The 15,762-nt window shown below is 49.0% G+C and overlaps 1 protein-coding gene across 3 annotated transcripts in view; it reads left to right on the top strand.

The window, feature by feature from the left end:
- The window catches only part of PIGG (phosphatidylinositol glycan anchor biosynthesis class G (EMM blood group)), a 47,627-nt gene extending 32,316 nt beyond the window's left edge, over positions 1-15,311 (top strand). The window contains exons 10-13 of one of the 3 annotated variants that reach the window (XM_012783430.3): positions 2,841-3,032; positions 6,461-6,770; positions 10,653-10,816; positions 14,010-15,311. In XM_012783430.3, coding sequence (XP_012638884.2) covers positions 2,841-3,032; positions 6,461-6,770; positions 10,653-10,816; positions 14,010-14,226 — 883 coding nt within the window. In that variant the 3' untranslated portion in view covers positions 14,227-15,311. Of the gene's footprint in view, positions 1-2,840; positions 3,033-6,460; positions 6,771-10,652 lie in introns of those variants that run through there. The other 2 variants (XM_075992927.1, XM_075992928.1) reach the window with 2 other exon arrangements.
- The last annotated feature ends 451 nt before the right edge of the window (positions 15,312-15,762 follow it).

Below are 15,762 nucleotides of genomic sequence, written 5' to 3'. Positions count from 1 at the left end.
TCCACTGTATTTTGTAATTGATTCTTCATTTCCAGGAGTTCAGTTGAACTTTTCTTGATCGTATCAATTTCTTTAGTGAATTTTTGTTCCAGGTCCTGGAGTTTTTTTGTGTTTTCTTGTGTTGGTTATCCAGTTCTTGCAGGTCGTTCAATTTTCTTATGATCCACATTCGAAATTCCTCTTCTGTCATTTAGGTTGCCTGATTTTGGTTGGTGTCCGTTTCTAAGGGGCTGGTGTTCCTCTTTGGAGGTGTGGTTTCTGTTTGGTTCTTCATATTTCCTGAGTTCCTTCGCTGATTTCTTCCCATCTCAATCAGTTGTTGCTTCTTTCCTTTAGGTTTTTCTTTGGGTAATGACATGACTTGTTTAGTCTCTGAGCCGGTAGGTGGTGTTTGTGGGTGAGATTCAACCACGCCCTGCATGATGAGTCAGTAGGTGCCGTGAAAAGGGTGTGCACAATGTCCTCCCTGTCAGTAGGTGTCACTTGCTTGAAGGAACAGGCTACGCTGTTGTTTTTGTGACCTGTGACCAGCTCTTGTTCTTCTAGAGAGGCACTCTAGTGCCGCAAGTGGTCGCTGGGGCCCTGGGACTTCCAGGTGTGTCCTTTTCTCCCCCTCAGTGTGGGCTGGTCTGGGAGTGAGTCTGGGCGGAGCTGGGTTGGGTAAGCCTGGCCTCAGGCACCACAAATGCTATTAGCAGGGATCAAAGTTCTGTTCTCTGCTTCTGGTAAAAGCTGCCAGGGAGGGGCTGGAATGGCCTGGCTCAGTCAGAAAGTCTGTGTGTGGGGGTGGGGCTGTCTGAGACTGGCAGTCTGCAGCAGGCCTCACTCCTTTCCACCCTCCCCAACTCCCCGGCTACTCCTGGGCCTCTGCCTGCAGGCCAGACCTCACACCACCGGGCCTTCCCTGGCTGTGATGCGGGCGGGAAGGTTCCCTGCACAGGAACGCCACCTGGGCTGGGTGCAGGGCCTCCCTTTGGGAGGAGGGTTGCCCTCTAGGACGCTGATCTGCCCCTGAAGGCACACACACCTCAGTAGGCTGTTCATATATATCCCTTCTGTGCCCCGGGCAGTGTGAACCTGGGTGCATGGGATCTGGTCTGCAGGTCTGACCTCTGGGCTCCGGAGTTCAATCCCTATCCCCACCAGGGAGAGGAGTGCCAGTCCCAATTCACCCACAGGGAGCCCAAGCTGGATCTATATCTCTCAGGCTCAGGGTCTGCCCCGTTCTCCTGGGATCACCGGGGCCAGCAGCACCTGGGAGGACTGACGGGTAGGGGGTTCACCGTCTGAGTTCCCCCCAGTCAGCTGTAGGGCCCCAAAAGGGAAGGTCCCATTCCCTGGAGGTGCCTCCAGCTGGTGGCTATATTGTCTCTTAGGGGTGGGAAGAATGAGGCAATATGGTACCTTCCGCACAGCTCTGGTCTGTGCACACGGAGGTGTCCCACGGGAGTTGGGAGCCTGCTGCCGCGTCCACTACAGGCTTACCACTCGCTGGCGGGGGCCGTCTCTGGGCTGGTGTCCGCAGGTCTCTCCACCCTCTGGGGAGCCCACCTGGAGTCCGAGATGCAGGGGAGGGGAAAATTAACCGCTCCACCTACCCTGGCCGCTGGTCTCCAGGCTGCTCCGGAGGTCTCTGCTTCCAGTTCTCCTCCGCAACCTCCTCCCATGGAGTCTCCCATGGTCTCAGATACCCCTCCTTCCGACCCTCGTCTCATGTATGCTCATCTTCTTTCATCTAATTTCTGCTAGAATCTGTCTTTTCTGCAGAGACACTCTATCTGATGGTGTTTCTCATCCGCCATCTTGATTCTAAAGTCCCATTGTTAGTTATTGTTAATCTTGTGCCTAATTTATAAATTTAACTATACTATACATATGTATAAGAAAAAACTGTATATATGCGTGTGTGTGTGTGTGTGTGTGTGTATGTATATAGGATTTGGTACTTTCTGCAGTTTCAGGCATCCTCTGGGGGTCTTAGAACATAACTGCTGCAGTTAAGGGGGGACTACTGCATAATAATCCAGAACAGTGTGTAAAAATACATGTGATATAAAGTGATAATAAACAAATGCCCGGTACCCCATCCCAGGTAAGGCCCAGGCCCTGATGTGGCTCCAGTCTGCCCCTCCCTTCTCTGAGCCCCATCCTGATATTGGCAAGGTCTTTCCTCAGCATTTTCTGAAGTAGTTTTTCCATTTGTATATATACCTTGGCAGAATATTTACTTGTGCTTTTAACAGCTGTTAACTTTCTGGGCTTTGACTTGTGTCAGTCAGTAAAACAGAAGGGATACTAGCTTTCCCAGTGTTCCCACTTGGGCCGAGGTGGCAGGCTGGTGGCAGGACCAGGCAGCGGCTGCACCACAGGGGCAGGGGCCAGGGCCTCAGGCTCTGTCCTCAGTGAGCTGTCGACTGCCACACTGTCTCCTCACCCTGGAGCAGGGGGCAGCAGACACTGCACGAGGCTGAGCGTGTCTACTGAGTTGATCCAGGAGCTGGAGCCAGGAGGCGAGCTGGGTGTACACAGGCAAATGAAAAGCTGCCCCAGAAGAGAGTGTCAGGGGCCAAGAAGACTTTTGCGTGTCGCCACCTGGCCTTTGATCATGCAGAGCTGAGGGTGGGGCCCTGGTGAGTGAAGAGTGAAGAGTTCAGGTTGCTGGGCTATTACCTGTTACATTTTAAGCAGCTTTGTGTGAGTTTCAATAACCAACAGTTTTATTTTATTTTTACTTTTCAGGAAATTCTGTTATTTTTAATATAGTTCTTGGAAAACCACTTGGTGTAGATTGATAGCATCACTATTTGGTAGTGATTTTGGCATTTTCTATCTCATTTCAGCTCTGATCACAAAGCGGAGCTCTCGGTCCTGGCCGCCCTCTCCCTCCTTGTGACTTTCGTGTTGGTTCAGAGGGGCTGCTCGCCCGTGTCCAGGGTGGCCTTGGCACTGGGGCTGCTGGGCGTCTATTGCTACAGGGCGGCCATTGGCAATGTGCTGTTCCCCTGGCAGCCGGACAACAGAGACATTTCAAAGTAAGTGCATGGGCAGACACAGTGGTGTGCTTATAGATCTGTTTTAATATTTTATGTTCTAAAAAAAGCCATGCCAATCTCTAGAGCACTAGGGTTTGGTGTTTGTGAGTTGGCAGCCACTAGAGCCTAAGAAAGCCTCAATTAATGGCTTTGTTAGTGCCTTTTCTTTTTTAAGGAGACAGACAACTTGGAAGTCATGTCATTGAAATCTATTTTTTCAATTAAAAATAAAACCTCCAGGGTATAAAATAGACATACAGATGAGTATAGATGGATGTCTAAGTTAATGGCAACATATAGTTGCAGAGTTCAGTTTTGCTCAGTCAGGGACTTACTGTAGTAATACAGGTGACAACAGTGGATACTAGAGAATTCAACTGGCCCCATGGTTTTCAGCAAGCTCCTGTGAGGGGCCAGGAGCTCGTGCCACCCGAGCATGTGAGTGCTAACTGGGAGGGCTCAGTCATGGATACCATGTTTTGCATATCAAAGTGGCTGCTTTTCTGTTTTTAATCATGCTGTGGTGAAACAGACTCCCTCCCTGTCCCGAGAGGTGGGATGAGCAGAGGCCATTCTGGAGGGAAGTTTTGAAAATGCATCTAACCCTCTGGCATGGCCTCTCTGATCAAGTTTATCTCAAGAAAACAAGCAGAATGGCAGCCTGGGAATGGGATGCAAGCATGCTCCCTGAAGGTTCATTTACAGTCGCAAAGAGTAAAGACAAGGTAGTTATCCAGCAAATAGTAAGGTGATCCTCTCAGTTGTATGGAAGTTTTGTAATAAATCTTGTAGCTGTCGGGGGGGTATGTTTTCACAGAGCACAGAACAACACTGTGGAGCAATAGGCTGTAAAACTGCAGCGTGACCCCAACTTACCAAGTGTGCACATGTTCTCTTTCATATTTATGTGAAAGACTGAATACATAACATGTTGGTTGTGGTTATATTTAGGATCTGGGATAATAGGTGGATTGTGACCTTCCTTTTTACTCATTTTTGTACCTTACAGATGTCTAGAATTAATAAGTATGGCTTTTCTAATCAGAGGAAGGGTCAAGGTGAGAGCTGAGGGCTCTGGCCAGGCTACATGGGTGGCTCTGGGGAGCGTACCTGGAAACACCGATGACTGATATGGGGGTGATGGGGGGTTGAGGTGTCGCCATGGGGCCTGGCTGAGGTGACAGCTATGTGGCAGGTCTTCACCTGAGGCGGGGAGGCCAGGTGGAGAGAGAATGGTGAGTTGCAGGCACCAGGGGTGTTCTGTAGAGATGTAGGCTGTTAACTTCAGAGTCTGAGACTTTGGGCAGATATCAAGAATGGATGTTACATTGAGGGGTGTTTGTTTAAATCTCAAAATGCAGCATGTGAATAAATTTCTCATTTCCTGTCAGATCTATGTACCTGATTTCAGCATCACTCATTTCAAGACTTTGTTCGTCTTACCTTACCTGCTTACTACAGTGTGTATGTTGCTAGTGTCCAGAAAATAGCCAGTGTGCCTTTCTTTCAACATCCCTGCTTGATTCGCATTCTTCCTGTATGATACTTCCACTCCTAGTATTCCCTCAGTCCTGATTCTGAATACATCCTGGTTCCAGACCCACCCTGATGCTAGAGCCATCTTGGTTCTAGATCACGGTAACAGCTTCTTTTCTCCCACCAGCCCCCAGGTGCTGCCATCCATTGGCATTACAAATCCTTTGCATTTGACTGCTGACTCTCTTCTCCACTGAGAAGCCCAGGCTTGGCGGGCATGGACGGTCGAGTTGCAGTGGTCCTGGGTGTGCAGGAATGGGTGCTGGCCGGTCAGGGCAAGGAGGAGGAGGGCCTACTGAGGGCGTCTGATGCTGTTCTCCCTCCTGTCCACCTTCCAGCCCACCCTGGCGTCCTCTCTTGATACAGAGGCCAGTCCCTTTTCTGCTTTGAAGCTTCTGCAGTGGCGCCAACCTTTGCTGATTTTTCCCTTCTTTGGGCCCCCCTGGGCCTGTCATTCCCTCTCAAATCAGCACACAGCTTGGCCTGCGGGGCTTGTCGGGTACCTGACCCCAGCCCATCAGCTGGGCATAGCCCCTCATGGCAGGCCACACTGCCAGGCATGGGGTGCACCGTGCTCAGACTGTTTGAATTAAACTGATCACAGTTTTGTTTTTAAATATATAAACCTTTCTGAGAGAATCTGATGGAAAAATTCAGTTTTTTAAAAGTTATATTGTTGTGATATTTCATTTTAAAATTTATTTACTTATTATTTTAAATTATCGGCTTTTCTAGTGTATATAAAATATTTCATTTGCAAAATTTATTTAAAATATTATCTTTTAGGAATATATCTGTTTTATAAGATGAAATTCTTTGGCATAGTATCATAGATTGTATCCTTTACAGATGACCATCAAGGAAATGCTAAAATCCTTAATTCATAATAGTACTTAATATTTACTAAGCATGTACTGTGTACTAAATACTTTATATGTGTTTTCTTGTTTAATGCTACACCTTGTGAGGTATAGATACCATTTTCTCTTCCCCTTTTACAAGTAGCACAGCTGAGCATCAGAAGTCTTGCTTAACTTGCTCCCAACACCAGAGCTAGTCGCAGCAGGCCTGGGCTGAACAAAGCCCCACCTTTCCCCCAGCCCACAGTCTGAACTGCCACTCCATTGCACATGAGTGTGCAGATCAGTGTGCAAGTACTTTTCTAAGGCTGCTTGATTGTGAACATGCTCAGTTGTATGATTCGCATTCATGAGCTCATGGAAGGTTGTTTTGTTTTGTGACAGAGTCTCACTCTATTGCCCTGGCTTCAGTGCAGTGGTGTCAGCCTAGCTCACAGCAACCTCAAACTCCTGGACTCAAGCAATCCTTCTGCCTCAGCCTTCCGAGTAGCTGGGACTACAGGCATGCACTACCACGCCTGGCTGATTTTTTTTCTATTTTTAGTAGAGATGAGGTCTTGCTCTTGCTCTGGCTAGTCTTGAACTCTTGACCTCAAGCAATCCTCCTGCCTCAGCTCATGAAAGTTTCCAACAGAATTAGAACTTATACTAGTGCAATGGTTTTTCAAATTAACTGCGCAAAGCAGGTGGATTTTCTGGTGTGCTACAGGGCATAGCTTAGGTCTCGCCACCATGTGATCCTTGGGCCAAACAAGCAAGATCTCCCAGAAGCCGACTGCATCAGAAAAGGGCCTGCTGGGGCACACCTGTTGGCTGTGGTAGAATGCTCCTCCAGGGCTGATGTTCAGAGGCAGACATGCGCACTTGCGTGGTATTACCGGGGGTCAGGGAGGGTGCCGAGGTTCATTTAGCCAGCCACACTGGCCCATTTAGGCATCACCCAAATAGACATGTGTGTTTTTCGTGGGAAAATATGTACTTGAATTTTTCTAGCTGGTGCTAATGAATCTAACTTGTTTTGCTTTTTTTTAGGGGTATTATTGAAGCTCGTTTTGTTTATGTCTTTGTCCTTGGCATTCTGTTCACGGGCACCAAAGACTTACTTAAATCTCAAGTCATTGCTGCAGACTCCAAAATCAAGACTGTAGGTTTATGGGAGATTTATAGTGGATTAGTCCTTCTGGCAGCCTTGCTCTTTAGACCACACAATCTTCCGGTCTTAGCATTTAGTCTCTTGATTCAGACTGTCATGACTAAATTCATCTGGAAGCCCCTGAGACACGATGCAGCTGAGATTACTATAATGCATTATTGGTTCGGTCAAGCATTCTTCTATTTCCAGGTAGGTTTTCCTTATTACCGTGGGTAGAAGACTATTAACTTTTTATATGTCTATTTTTTAGTTTTTCTTTGAGAAAATTTTACCACAAGTTGGAAAGTTATGTTTATTCAGCAAAAGAACTGTCAGTATGGCACAGTAAATTATGCTGAAATCTTATGTATATTTTATAAGATAAAGTACAGTTAGTCACTTAAGACAGCCACCCTAAGTGCTGGATGGATTGTTGGTCTGCTGGGTCGGGCCTGCATTTGTTTATTACGAGCAGTTGGAAACATGTTATGTGTTTCTCTTGCTTTCTTCAGTGAATATAATACTTGTGCTTTCTCATGCCCTTTGCCCCTGGTATCAGGACTGTCCACACTGGGGACCATTTGGTGTCCCCACTTGGTTATTAGTCCCTGGGGCCTTGTGGGTCATCAGGTCTTCTCTCTGGTGTTTAAAGACTCATCACAGACAAGCTCAAGCTCACCTTGGTTATGCACAGGCATAGATAAGCAGCACCTGGACAGGTAGACAGGCCTTGAAGGTATCCAGTTCCATCCATCCTCATGGCATCCCCAGGAGAGTGGGCAGCCATAGTTGCCCACCTGGCTCTGGCTCCCTGGCTGAATGACTTTGCTTCTGCTACTGAACACCTTGGGTTTACTTTCTTGTCTTGACAGCGAGGGTCTGTATTTCCTCTGTGCGCGCCAGCTTCTTCCCCTCGTCCATCCAGCCCCGAGGGCGTGTCTGGTTTTGTGTCCTGACAGGTTGGCCTCTTCCCCGTCCTGTCCTCCTCTCCTGGTCTCCTGGTGCTCCTGGCCTTATAAACAGAGCAGCCCACAGTTGTAGGCTATTGTCTGTCTGTCCCTCTGACCCTGAAGCCCAAAGGTGGCAGGAGTGAAGTTACAGAATTATAGAAATCTGTAAGTCCTCAAGCACCGTGGTGTAGACCATGGCCAACACACCGATTCTTAGTCCCATCTTGGTGCCGCCCTGCCCTTCTAACCTACTCAGCCCTCCATCGCCTTGTAGCAGCTGTAGCTCCCCCTCTGTCGGATCCCGCACCTGTGCGGGGAGCACGGGCATAGGGGCACGAGAGTGGGGTGATCTTGCCAGAAGTGCAGGTGGCCGCAGGCCTGGGTGCTGGTTCCCAGCACTTCCAAGCCAGGTGGCCTCTGCCAGGCTCTGCTGTGCCTCAGTTTCCTTATCTATAAAAAGGAAATAATAAATAGTTCCAGGCTGTTGTTAGGGTCAGGAGCTCAACTAAGCCTGGGCTGTGCCACAACGTCGTTGTGACTCTGGGCAACGAAACAGCCTCTGGAGTTCGCTGTGCTCCTCTGCAGGGCGCGGCCGTGATTCCATGGTTGTCATGAGACACAGTGTGGCAGTGGCTGGGCAGCGTGTCTGAGGGCCACTAGTGTTCATGTAGCAGCTACCTTCCTAGCGCCAGGGACTGCTCAGCAGGCAGAGTCAGCAAAGAGTCAGGCCTCGTGGAGGTGGGCCACGGTCTGTCAAGGTGTAAGTAGCAGAGCAGGCCCCGCTGCCATCCACTCCTGCCCTCCCTACACTCCAGCCCCCTGCACACGGCCCTCCCCAGCTCTCATCTTTCTGTCTTTCCAGGGCCCATTTCTTTAGGTTGAGTCTCTTTCCCTTCACTGTTTGGTTTCTTGGGAGAAGAGCCTATGGGTTTCTGCCCTGTCCCTGCCTCCTGTCCTCAGCTTGGCAGGTTCTTAATGGCAGGGCACAGGAGCATGGCTGTCAGCACTCATCTAACCACCCTACACTTGTGCTCAGTCCCTGGGTCTCTCTGCCTCAGTTTCTACCCTATACGACAATAACAACACACCGCATCTGGACTGTTGGTACCAGCAAAGCCTCAGAACACACAGCATGTGCTGTTGGCTACTGAAACACCACCATGGTCAGCACTCAGTGCATGGCTGAACCTGCTGGGGTCACCAGCGACCTCCCAGGTATCAGACCTGCTCTAACTTTGCCACATTGCCCTTGAGGTACTGCATGAAACTCTGTCCTCCCTCCTCCCGTCCCTCCTGCCCCACCTGCCGCATTTCCTGATGCTCCTCGGTCTCCCTGGGGAAGGGCTCCAGACAGAGGAATTACGTGATCCCAGTTGCACCTTCCAGGAGAGCCCAGGTGGCCATGAGTCGCGGGGATTGATGGGGAGGCATAGAATGGAGGTTGAACCGAAGGGATGGGGCCTAGGTAAGACAGCGAGGATGGGAGTAAATGCACATCTCTGAGACGTGGCATACGTCAACGTGGTGGCCCCTTGGGCCCACAGATATCTTCGTGGAATGAAGCTACAGCTGAAGGAAGTGGGGTTTGACCACTGAGTTTGCTGAGCTGGTGAGCACCAGCCAGAGTTGTTTCATAAGCCCGCGGACAACCAGTTCCAGAGAGGGGCGTGGCCAGGCTTGATAGAGACATGAGCTGTCAGGTGGTAAATGCCTTGGGTGTCTGAGGAAAGGTCAGCATGATAGGCCAGGCGCGGTGGCTCACGCCTGTAATCCTAGCACTCTGGGAGGCCGAGGTGGGCGGATTGCTCGAGGTAAGGAGTTTGAAACCAGCCTAAGCAAGAGCGAGACCCCGTCTCTACTATAAATAGAAGGAAATTAATTGGCCAACTAATATATATATAGAAAAAATTAGCCAGGCATGGTGGCACGTGCCTGTAGTCCCAGCTACTTGGGAAGCTGAGGCAGCAGGATTGCTTGAGCCCAGGAGTTTGAGGTTGCTGTGAGCTGGGCTGATGCCATGGCACTCACTCTAGCCTGGGCAACAAAGTGAGACACTGTCTCAAAAAAAAATTAAGCATGATAGATGACACAGCATCAGAATCAATACAGATTGAAGGGGAGAGGTAGAATCTTAGGAGATCCTTTTTTTGTTGTTTGAGACAGGATCTCACTCTGTTGCCCAGGCTGGAGTGCAGTGGCATCATCATAGCTCACTGCAACCTCAGACTCCTGGACTCAAGCGGTTCTCCCACCTCAGCCTCCCAAGTAGCTAGGGCTGTAGGTGTGCACCACCATGCCTGACTAATTTGTTCTATTTTTTATACAGACAGGATCTCGGTATGTTACCTAGGCTGCTCTCAAAACTTCTGGCCTCAAGTAATCCTCCCACCTTGGCCTCCCAAAGTGCTAGGATTACAGGCATGAGCCACTGTACCCAGACGGAGATCCTTTTCTTGGATCTAAAATCTTGCCACTCAAATGCAGGGTGAGCTGTATGGCATTGGCCCTTGTGTCCCATGGCAATTTACCCACCAGGGCTGGGCCATACTGACCAGAATCTTGGCAACAGTCAGGTGTAGTTAGTTGTCATGTCCGACATACAAGCTACATGTGAGTTATCCGTCTGTGCCGGGGCTGCGCTCCCCCAGCATGTGGCCTGCTCTCCACAAGTAACTCACAACACATGCACCATGTCACTGTCAAACAGGGCCCAGCCGTGTGGCCACCCTTTAGTCTTTGGCCCAGCATTGCCCCATCGGCCGGTCCAGGCAGCTGTGCCCCCCAGGACCATGTGCACCACCCTCTGACAGCAGGTTTTTGTGGGGAGGTCCGTGTGTTTGTCCTATGAAAAGTCCATGGATCTGGATGAAGGGTGAAATTTGCCACAGGCCATCAGCAGGTTTATATGTGTGTAGTTCCTTACAAGGGGCCAGGCATTTCTTCATAGGTCATCTCACCTGCTCCTCCCAGGCCTGGAGTGATGCAAGCAAGTGCAGGGTCAACTTGTGCAAGGCCAGTCAGTGGCCTGAGGAGCAGCCAGGCGGTCAGCTCTGACCAATGTGTGTGCATGCTGGTGAGGTCACCTGGGCCGTGTACACATTCACACTGACATCACCCATTCTGCTCTGCTCTTGTGTTCCAGGGCAACTCCAACAATATCGCCACTGTGGACATCTCAGCAGGCTTTGTGGGCTTAGACACCTACGTGGAAATCCCAGCCGTGTTCCTGACAGCGTTTGGCACGTACGCAGGGCCCGTGCTGTGGGCCAGCCACTTAGTGCATTTCCTGAGCTCAGAAACAAGCAGGTGAAGCATCTCCTGTGACTTGCAGCACAAATGTGGTGGCAGGTTGTCCGATTCTAAGCCTTATCCAGATACGGCTGTCTTGGCTGTACGGGCTCTTCATCAGTCTCTTTTCCCTCACTAGGAAGGATCCCTCCACAGCTTGACGGCCTGACGCATGTCAGAGGCGTGTGCACAGGGACAGGTTCAGGTGCAATGTGGGGCCTTACTGGTTCCCCCAGTTCATACCAGCACGTGGTTCCTGGAGGCAAAGGAGGAGAATTTCTTCCCCCAGCCCCCCAGTTTTTCTGCTTGCTAGTGGCCAGGTTTTCTGAGGAAGGAGTAGTTCTTCCTCTTTGGGGACCTGAAGGCAAAAGACACTGCTCTTGGCCTCTAGAAACCCTGCTGGACAGTGAAGGACCCTGGAGAGGGCTGCTGGCCGGAGCTGTTCACATTCCACGTCATCTGTGAGCAGCGGGGGCACATCCCTTCCACTCAGAGGCTGATGAGTTGAGTTGGAGAGGCAAGGGTGGTGCAGGGAGAAGTTCAGGGACACGTGAGCACTGTCCCTGTCACTGAGAGGTCCCTTCAGGCTGTGTCTGCCTCGCCTGCCAGGCTGCCCTACCCAATTTGGCCTCAGTCCTCTTTCCCTCCAGTCAGCCTGGAGTCTCCTCCAACACCCACGTCACTCGTGGCCTTGCCTCCTCCAGGGCTTTGTGCAAATGTGCCCCTCAGGGCCACCCCAGACCAAAAGTACAACCCTCCATGCAGAAAAATGCCTGTTTTCTCCACAGCATACCCACCTCTGGCATTCACTGCTTCCTTATCATTTGTATGTCGTATTCCCTAGAAAGAAGGCTTCATGAGGCGAGGACTTTGCCAGCTCTGTTTGCCACAGGAACCTCAGGGCCTCGGCCTGGCCTGGCAGAGCCAGGTGCCGAGTGGTGCACAGGAAGCTTGATCCTGTGCCTCTTAGGCTGGCCTGGGCATGTGCCTGTACCCCTGGGCCCAGGAAGTTATGTGACTTCTCTGTGCCTGGTTTTCCCCTCTGTAAAATGGCAGTTCCTGGGGGTTAAACAAGGGGGTTAAACAAAGCTGCCTGGAGGTGCCAGGGGGGTCTCCCTCATGCTCTGCCCCCATCCCTGCCAGCAGCGCCTGTGCCTCTCCTATGGGCTCACGTCACATACCAATGACATGGCCTCCTCCCCAGAAAGCAGGTGTCTGTCTGATGCTGGGCCAGCCTCGCGCACACTCTGGGTGGGTGCGGCCAGCTCAGCCGTGTCCTCACACATGTCCTGCTGTGGCCTTTCATGTCTCCACAGTCCCAAGCTTGGGATATGAAGTTGGAAGTTCCCTTCCTGCCATCGTGAATGGCATAGCTCTTGTTGTGGTGGCTGTTGGCCCCACATGCCAATCCCAGCCGTGTTCAGGCTTCTCCTGATTAAGGTTCAGTGACACCACAGAGCGTTCCCCACGTCCTCCCCTCTGCCAGCAGTTTCTGTGGCCTCCGCTCTGCCCTCTGGCTTCTGCTACACAGCCTCCTGCATGGGGCTGTCCTCTCGCCACACCCAGGTGAGTCGGAGGGGGTCAGCTCCAGCGGTCACCAGAGACAGCTGCCGGGAAGGTGAGGTGCTGGGCACTCAGGACAGCCCTATCCTTTGCCCCTGAATGGCTGTGGTGCCCTTCACAGGACAGTGAGCACTGAAGCAGGAGCAGGAAACATTTACAGGACATTTTAAGTGGCACCTGGTGGAGATGCCACGGCAACAGGACTAAGGAGCCCCTTTACAGAACATGTGTGTACAGGTGCACACACTGCTGCTCTGCCTTTGAGCATTAGCCACCCTACAAGGAGCACCTCGCCGCTCACCTCCTGTGTCCAGGCCACAAGCACTTCTGAGCCAAAGGAACTGTCTGTTCTGGCGGAGATGCTCACGCCCCTCCCCAGCCTGAACCAGAGGCACCTGCTTCACGTCAGTTGTCCCCATCCATGCTCTTGCACTCCCAGTGCTCATGCGAGTGCAGACAGTCAGCAGAGGCAGCCCATGGGTGACGGAGACCATGCCTTTGGGAGACCAGGCGGTAGGGATGTGGGACGTGGGCTGATTACTGGGGAGAGACCACAGAGTAGCTAAAAACTCATCACAGTGTTCCAGGTGAGGCGACAAAGCTGGCTTGGATTAGGGTGCTGGAAAACCTGCCTGCCGAGGATTCTCAGGAGCCCAGGAGCCCTTGCAGGCGGGACTTATGGCTCATTAGGGGTTGTGGGTGAGGCGTGAAGATGCTCAAATAATGGAACTTGTAATTGTAAAATAAGCACAGACTCACGTTGTGCTTGGTGTAAGGAATAGGTTAGATGTTTGTAACAATTGTCTTAATGGTTTGAAAACAAAGGGAGGACATCAATGTGCTTTGAGGGGTGGTTCTTATTTCTAGAATGCTGTTCTTCACTGTTAATTTGCTTAGCAGACACTTTTGGCCAATGCCCTCAGATCAGACCAGTGTGACAAGATAGTCCACTAGACAGCAGGACGAAAAGTTCAGAACTGGAATTTGTATTTCATTCTATTCATTGGTTATATTTTATAATATATGTGATATAATAGTGCATGGATATAATTTTTAAATAAATAACTATGCAAAATTGGGGGTATATTTTCCACAATGTTTTATGGACTGCAGTGGCCCCGAAAAGCAGGGAAGCCACCGCCCGCACCCAGACAGACCACGTCCAGACCTCTGTGGGGAGGGCGTGCTAGAGAGACACGGTGTCTGGCGAACACCTGGGTCCTTGTGTGCAATCGGATTCTGAGAGCATTTCTGGAGAGCTCAGGGTGCACATGGAACATGGGGGCTCTCACCCATCACTCCTCTGTTGCCTCTGCTTTATTTTTCTTTGTAGCATTTATCTTTTCCTGACATGTTAGGTATTTATCTGGTTTTTCCTGTCTCCTTCACTTGAATGTATATTCCTTGGGAATAGTAGGGCCTACTCTCTCTCTTCTCCTGGACATCTGGAGGAATGCTGAGCCTAGTGTCACAGCGAGCCTAGTATCACAGTATTTTCCAAAACTTGTGCGGAAGAGAGCACAGCACCTTCCAGGAGTAGGAATTGCTGTAGTCCTTTTCCAAGTGAAAGCGTTGGTTACACTTGTGTCCTCGGCTTACGTGGCATTCAGTGACACATGTTAATGCACATTTTTTTTTCTATTAACAGTGGTTCAGCACTGAGTCACGCTTGCTTCTGCTATGCACTGATTGGTTCTATTCCAGTTTCCACATATATCATTTTGGTGACATCCCTGCGTTACCACTTGTTTATATGGAGTGTCTTTTCTCCAAAGCTGCTCTACGAGGGGATGCACCTGCTCATCACAGCTGCTATCTGTGCGTTCTTCACGGCCATGGATCAGACCAGCCTCACAAAATCTTAGACTAAGCTGGACACTAGGAAAATAATAGGTTTTTAAAATCTGCTGTTTACTTCATGCATCTGAATATTGTAAAATCTGTTTAAATGCAAGATCATTCTAAAAATATAGATATGAATTTTATGAAGTGATGAATAGTTTTAATTTCTTTGACCACTATGCCTGAGTTTGGATTAAATAGTAAGTAGTTTAATAAAAGGCCACTTTAAAATCTTTATGGTTTGTATCACATTTCCGCTATTGACAATCACTCTAGAAACTTCTGAATTTTCAATTTCCTCTGGATAAATTATATGACCCAAATATAATATATTCAGTGTTTAAACTGAAGAATAAAAAGGTTTCCAGCCTTTTTGTTGGCATGTGTGAATTTAAGAGAGCCCTGGAGCCCTAGGAAGAGGTGCATCTGCTGCCAGAATTTACCTCACAGCTCAGAGCTCTCAAAATCCTAAAAACCCCTGAGGGCCCCAGGGAGCTTTGCTTTATTATGTGGGTTACATGTATGTGTTTGTGGCACTGGTATAGAATGAAACTAGGATAAAAAAATAATCTATGGCACATGAATATAACATTTTGTAGAAAAATAACCCTATTTTCCAAAACAAGAATATTTAATGAGAGGAATGACATTGTTTTACATTTTCGTAAATCTCTATAATGTCTGGCTTAGTTCTGCATTCAGTCTGTTGCGATGTATGTGTTTGGTTGAAGTATATGAAGAAAATCCAGCCTCGCACAGATAAGTAGTTGCAGAAAGGAGAAGTATTTTAATGTCCTTATTCTGATCATTGTGGATGTCCCTTTTTGATACAAGCACCAAAATTTGACAAATGGTGTTTTCTTAAAGGTTAGTTGGACAACAGAAAAAGAAATGAGTGCAATAAAAACTGGTCAGATCCTACTGAGTTCTGTAACTGACTTAACAGAATTGTACCCATATCATTTTCCTGCTTTTAACAATGGAGTGTGGTTATGTTAGACATCGTCACTGGGGGAAGCTGGGGGAAGGGTACCTGAAACTCTGTACTGTTTTTGCGACTTCTTATGAGTCTTAAACTATTTCAAAATAAAATTTATTTTTAAAAAGATTAGTAACAATGTGGAATCTAAAACCGTATCAATGACCTTTCTTGTCTCTGTTGCTTTAAAACTCATTGATGTTGCACTCAGAGTGTATCTTTTACCCAGATATGATTCTGTAACAACTGCATTGTTTGGAAAATAGCAGTTCACTGAGTTATAAAGATTTCCAAATGTTGACGTAGTTCATTATTCAATACCAAAATTCCTGTTATATCACCCCCAGTCTCATCAGGAAAGTCTTTAAAAATTGAGATGCTCACTTTGGCAGATATTTTCCAAAACTTTAATTTACATGTGAAATCACAAATTTTGTGATTGGCAGCACGTAGTGTGTTTTTTTTTCTTGAATTGTTTGTCTTCAAGGAAATGTCTGCCAGATACCCAAATCCAAATAACCAGTTTGTCATTCTCCCAGGGAAAATGGTGCTCCATGACCCAGTGGCTCATCGCTGAGAC

Source organism: Microcebus murinus, chromosome 16, assembly GCF_040939455.1.
Source record: "Microcebus murinus isolate Inina chromosome 16, M.murinus_Inina_mat1.0, whole genome shotgun sequence".
Taxonomy (NCBI): Eukaryota; Metazoa; Chordata; class Mammalia; order Primates; family Cheirogaleidae; genus Microcebus; species Microcebus murinus.
The sequence above is the reverse complement of the archived record's forward strand: the minus strand, read 5'-3'. Positions and strand labels throughout refer to the sequence as shown.